The sequence below is a fragment of the Felis catus genome, chromosome E1 (assembly GCF_018350175.1).
Source record: "Felis catus isolate Fca126 chromosome E1, F.catus_Fca126_mat1.0, whole genome shotgun sequence".
Taxonomy (NCBI): Eukaryota; Metazoa; Chordata; class Mammalia; order Carnivora; family Felidae; genus Felis; species Felis catus.
In genome coordinates this window covers 41,737,725-41,743,938 of record NC_058381.1, presented here as the reverse complement: position 1 = coordinate 41,743,938, position 6,214 = coordinate 41,737,725, and the positions used below count along the sequence as shown (strand labels likewise).

The window sequence follows — 6,214 nt, the reverse complement described above, 5'->3', positions numbered from 1 at the left end:
AAGTTGCTGCCCCCTCTGGGTCTTAGAGATTTCTTTCCTTCCTCTTTGTTTTTTCTCTTCCTGGAGCACAGGAGGGACCACTGCTATCTTCGCTTGGGGATGGGCAACGCACCAGGCAAAGTGCTCAGCTGAATTTTACCATCCAGCTTGTGTGGGGAGAGGAGGTGGCTGGTGGGGGGAGGGCAGCCCAAACTCTGGGCCCATTGGCTTCTTTCGACTCCACCCATAGCCCTCCAGCCCCCAAACACCACTCCGGGCCCCCTGAGACCCTCTACCCTCAGCATCTCCTCAACATCCATCTCAGAGCCTCGAAGAAATTCTACTTGATAAAGAAGCTAGGACAAGGAAACTACAGCCTACCCTCAACCCTGATCCCACCCCCATTCCAACCCTGTGGCCCAGATCTCAAAGCGTACAGAATCCCTGGGGCAGGATGGACCAAGACAGGAGGCTGATTCCGAAACTCCTGACCTTCCACCCAACCAGAATGGAGCTTTCTGACCAGAATCTTCCAGTGTTCCCCTCTCCCCACAATCCCTTCAAAGCAGCTGGCTTCTCCATCTCACTCTCTCTGCTAATACCTCTTCTTCCACCCCCATCGGCTGGTCAGGCCAGAGGGATGTGGGGAAGAGGGGGGACATCCGCAGGTCTGCTGCTGTGGACCATGGCCCTTGCCTGGGGCTGGAGCTTGGGTGAGCAGACGACAGTTCTCATCAGATAAGGAGGTCAGGTGGTTGGCGGAGCCAGAACCAGGGGTTGGCCCCATGGAGGCCCCTCTGCTGGGGGAGGGGGGGGGGAGGCATGTGTAGGTTCTTCCAGATCTGGAGACCTCAGTCCCTTAGGTGACCAGAAATGGAGAAAAGATGTCCTTTTGAGACAAAAGACCATTATTGGGGTGGATTGGGGAGAGAAGATCTCCTACCAAGACAGGCCCCTCTAACCAGGTCCTCTCTAGTCTGTTCCTGGGCTGCAGGAGAGGACTCTGCCCTGAGGACTGAGTGAGATGAGTCACAAGCGTGTGCAGAGAGGGGCCAGGTAGCACGTGTGCCCGGCAGAACCAGCCCAGCAGCTCTGTTGAGCAGGCCCCGCGCTGACGCACACTTGGGCACCCTTCCGGATCGATGCATACCCACCCGCATCCCGCCAGCCGTGAAGGGGAGACAAATCTGGACTGGCCCAGATTCCACAGCAAAACTCAGCTTCTGCTGGCCCTCGCTAGGAAGAAGCAAGTTCCTTTGGAAGTCTTCCCGCAGGACAGGATTGCCAGCACCTTCTCGTCCTCCCTAGGTTGTTTATGTGATTCTGAAGTGGGGACTCAAACCCGCTCTAGGGATCCCGTGTTTGCACAAAGGGTAAGGCTGAGGAACTGAGGGGCTGAGGACTGGAAAGAATTGTGCTTGATATTTATTCACTACTCCACCCCGGCTTAAGAGGGTCTGATTGTTCATCATCTCAGACTCAGCTGGCCCTGGGTTTGGTGGAGGGGACTGATTTGAAAGTCTGGGCAGAGGCCCTCGGCCTCTAGAACATTAGCATTTTATTCTTATCACTGCTGTTGGTGGCCTACACCTTCCCCCTCCTCCCCGGGGGGTGAGGGGTAGGAGTCTAGCAGTCCACATTCCCACCAGGCACAAACACCCACTGCTACTACAGCCCCGCTGGTGGGAACAGCTACCATTCCCAGAGCTGGGCAACTCACGGCTTAGTCACCAGGGCCAGGCTGGCTCAATCCAGCCCAGGCCTCCCCAGCACCAGCCGCTGCCACTGCCGCCACTGGTGAGTTGCAGTCAGCAGGACTGAGCACACAGAGATGGCTTAAAGCCAGGAAGGAATTACTTTCCATTCTCACAGGATCCCCAAGGTGGAAAAAAAAATCAGATCAGCCTGATCTGGGAATGGGGGGGGGGGGGGGAGGAGGGGAGGGATTTGCTGGGGAGTGGGGGAGGATGAGAACAGAATGGCTCCTTGAGGATTTACCTATATAGACCTAGAAGTGTCCCCAAGGACCAGCTGGTATGAGGGGCAAGTAAGAGCCAGGGAGGAGGGGAGGGGAGGAAAGCAGGAGAAAGAAGGGGTACCCCCAAAACTGCAGAAATCTGGTAATAGCCTGGGAGGTGGGAGGGCGTTTCAACTCCATCTACAATTTCCACCAGCCATCCCATAAACACACAATCTAATTTTTAGAGGAGTGTTTCCTTTGCAAGTTCAGCTTCAAGATAATAAGCTCCCCTCCCCATTCCTCCCACCCACATAGAAATCCAGGACTACTCCTGGGGCTAGGGAAGGAGAGAGGAAAATGCCAGACCAAGGTCAGAGCTACAACATCATCAGTCTTTAATAACTTATATGCAAATGCTAAAAAATAGTTAATAATAATACAGAGGACACACACAGCTTATAAAAACAGTTGTGGATCTACAAATGTGGAGGGGTTCTTGGCACATTCACACAGACACAAAAATAAAGACTATTGTGACTAGCATCCCTAGAAAAGCAGCCTGCAGAGACACCCCAGTTTGGGGGGGGGGGTGGTCAGGGGAGGGATAACCCTCATTCATCCCAGATGCATTCTCCAAACAACCTTATTTTGCCCCAAAACATATCTAATCGAAAAGCCAGAGAAGAAAAAGAAGAAATGGGGTCGAGGTAGAGTCACAGTTTACATTTAAGCCTCCCCAGTCCTGCAGCCCCCATTTCTCCGGAGGTGAGGATGCGGGAAGGACATGAGACCTCCCCTCTCCCATCCCCTCCCCAGTGCTGCACCAAAACAGGACCCCCAATGTGCTCCTTGGTCCTTCACTGAGGTGGACAGGTCCCGCACCCCAGAGCTGAGTGACGGGCCACAGGCTCCGCCTGGCTGTCCAAGTGTGGAGACCCCTACTGCTGAGGAGGGGACAGCCTCGGGTCACCGTCTCTTCTTGCCTACCCGGGCTGCCTTCTTCCTCTTGAGGATCATCTCATACAGGCGTTCAAGGCCCGGCTGCAAGCCCAGCCCATCCACAGCGCTGCAGCCTTGCACGTGGGTGAGCGTGGCTGCCGCAAGCTCTCGCACGGCAAGCCTCTTCTCAACCTCTGCTGCGCTCAGTGCCCCAGGCTGATCCTGCTTGTTGGCCAGCACCAGCACAGGCACACCCTGGTTGTCCGAGGCCCGGCTGATTCGGTGCAGCTCCACCTTGGCCTCCTCCAGGCGCTCAGCCTCGGTGGCATCCACCACAAACACCAGCCCATCTGTCCGACGTGTGTAGGAGCGCCACAGGGGCCGCAGTTTCTCTTGCCCCCCAACATCCCACACTTGGAAGGTGATGCTGCGGGACCCTCCCAGGGGCACCCGGATCTTCTCTGTGTTGAAGCCTTTGGTGGGGACGCTCTGGACAAACTCCTTGAACTTGAGGCGGTAAAGGAGCGAGGTCTTTCCAGCAGAGTCCAACCCAATGACCACGACATGCAGGGCCTGGAAGTGGGGCAAGAAAGAGGAGGCAGTGGGCGCCATCTCTGTCAAGTGGTTCCCCATGGTGAGCTGCAGCTAAGGTGCAGGTCTTGGGGCACACGGTAGAAGCAAGGACGTGGCTTCGATCTGCAGGCTCTGGAGACCACAGCTGGGTTATCTGAACAAGGAAAGGTCATGGGAGAAAAAGGGGGACATTTAACAATAAACACGAAATTTGCAACTTCTAGATCCTTTCCTAAATCTGCCGCCCGTCCTTCCTTTTTAAAATTCCATGTTTTGTTTTGTTCTGTTTTGTTTTTTAAGCATAAGCAGCTACAAGTGTAACAGAGGTGCTCCCCTCTCTCAGGGGCGATGAGACCTAGAGAAACCCCCGGGTCCTGGACACAGGTGCGGGGGTGAGACCTCGACGGTTGGCTTCCCAAGCCTCTTCCCCGAGCTCTCGTGGCGCGGTAGCAGGCGCAGAGACCCTTATTCCCCAGGCGAGAATCTTCGCAGGAATGGGCAGGTCGGGCAGAGCTCCCAAATTAAGAGTTAGGGTACGGGCGCTGAGAACAGAGAGTAAGGCCCGTTCCCACCAGCCCTCCACGTCCCCAGGCAGTTGACACGCCTCTCCTTACACCGCGACCCCCTTCCCACCGTCCCGTAACACTTCGCCTGGCTCGGATCGCCGACTCCAGCTCCCCAGGTCCCGCACCAGGGCCACCTCAGCACCGCCAGAACAGCCCCTTTACCTTCCGTCGGCGGCACTCTCCCCGCGTCTCTCCGGACTAGCCACCCGACTCCAAGCGAACCACCCCGGCGGCCGCCGCCTGCGCGCCGCCACCGCCGCCACTGCGGAGCGGTCCTGGGACTCGTCCTTAAAAACCCCCTTGACGTCACGCAGCCTGGGCCAATCAGCAGTCCCGCGGCAGCGGGGAAGGGCGGGGAGGGGCGGGGCAGGGAGATACGTGCACTGCAACCCAGACGACACATGGATGGACGTCTGGTCAATTGGTGACCGTTTTATTTGATCTCTTCTACCATATTCTAATATTTGGAGGTAAACTCGGGATGGAAAATGGGAGAGACAACTGTGGCAGCGTTTAACTAGGAAAGAGAGGCAAAGAGCTTAGTACTCTATATCACGGCATACTCCTCCCCCAGAGAGAGAGAGAGAGAGCCACTCCACATGTACACTCCCTCCGCCAGGGTCTAGTGGAGACGTTGACGAATCTTACTTCTTTATCTTTCCTAAGTCAGTGTTCAAACCTGTGTAAACCTGGAACCTCATAAGACAGCTTAAGCCTAAACCCATTACCACTATTTATCCTCACAGCAGCCCGTGAGGTGGGGACTGGTGCTGTCTGCATTCTACGGGGAAAGAAAATTGCGAAAGGTTCAGTGACTTGTCTTAGGTTGCCTAGTCAGGAAGTGGCTAACCTAGGAACTGAGTCTGGTCTGGGCCCCTGATGGCACAGCTATCCGTTCTCTCTCATTAAGGAGGCTATAGGTTAGGCATCCTCAGCTTAAATCCTTCAGGTGCTGGTTAGAGTGCTGACCAGAAGCAGATACCCCAAGGGGCCCCTTGTTCAAATAGTTAAAGAGAGAATTCTTCATTCCATGGGACTTTATTGACCTCATTCATACTGTGTGCTCTGCCAGAGAGACTATGGGAATATTGTCTGGCCTCATAGGGCTCACACTCTAGTGGAAAACAACAACAACAACAACAACAAACAAACAAAACAAAACAAGACTGGCCACTGCAAGGAACACTGGACCTTTGTAAATCTGAGATATGTCCTTGTAGGACTTCAGAGGAGGGACAGACAGTGTGAACTGGAAGCTTTTGGAAAGGTTTCTGTAAGTTAATGAGTCCTGTGTGGGATTGGTGAGGAAGGGACAGGATTGAGTGGCATCCCCCCAGCCATTTCAGCCTGATACACTCCGGGCAGCCCTTAAAAGGAGATGTCACCAGGGGACAGTGTGACCAAAAGGATATCAGTGATGACCCTCAGGGAGGTAGGTTAAACTGAAGGAGGGGAGGAAGATCAAGGGAGAATAAGATTGTGACTTGAATATTTCCATTTTTGCCAGGAGGCTGGATTCTTACATTTATTATGTGATTCAATATTAAGCTATTTTAAAGGTTATATTTTAGGGGGATCAGAAAAAGAATGGCGGAGGGGGTACCTGGGTGGCTCAGTCAGTTAAGCGTCTCACTTCAGCCCTGGTCATGATCTCACGGTTTGCGGATTCGAGCCCTGAGTTGGGCTTTATACTGACAGTGAGAAGCCTGCTTGGGATTCTGTGTCCCTCTCTCTAGGTCCCTTCCCCTTGCGTGCACTCTCTCAGGCTCGCGCACTCTCTCCCTCAAAATAAATAAACGTTTAAAAATGTTTAGAAAGAAAGAAAGAAAGAAAGAAAGAAAGAAAGAAAGAAAGAAAGAAAGAGAGTAGGGGAAGTCACAGCTAGACAGGAGGACCTAGCCCTTTCCTGCCTGCTAACCTCCCATCTGTTTAGCACCAGACTGCCTTGTGACCTCCTTCTTCCCCTCCTACAGACCCGGCCACCTGATGTCCCGGCAATGCAGGGAGCCTCCCTGAATCCCTGAAAACATCAAGACCTTAGGAAATTAGCGTCACGCTCCATGTTAGTGCGTGGCAGATTGCCACTGGAGCTAAAACACAGAGGTGGCCTCTGTTAGGAAAGGGGAAGACAGAGCAGTCCACGAAGTTGGAAACCAGTACCGTGTTGAGTGGCCACTGCATGCCAGGCTCTGGTCTG

At 54.0% G+C, this 6,214-nt stretch overlaps 1 protein-coding gene across 1 annotated transcript; it reads right to left on the bottom strand.

Moving 5' to 3' along the window:
* Window positions 1–2,310: 2,310 nt before the first annotated feature.
* On the bottom strand, window positions 2,311–4,305 carry ARL4D (ADP ribosylation factor like GTPase 4D). Its single transcript, XM_006940407.4, has 2 exons — window positions 4,180–4,305; window positions 2,311–3,605 (listed from the first exon to the last, which is right to left on the bottom strand). The coding sequence occupies exon 2, from the start codon at window positions 3,509–3,511 to the stop codon at window positions 2,906–2,908; it is 606 nt and encodes a 201-aa protein (XP_006940469.1). The 5' UTR covers window positions 3,512–3,605; window positions 4,180–4,305; the 3' UTR covers window positions 2,311–2,905.
* Between the last annotated feature and the right edge of the window lie 1,909 nt (window positions 4,306–6,214).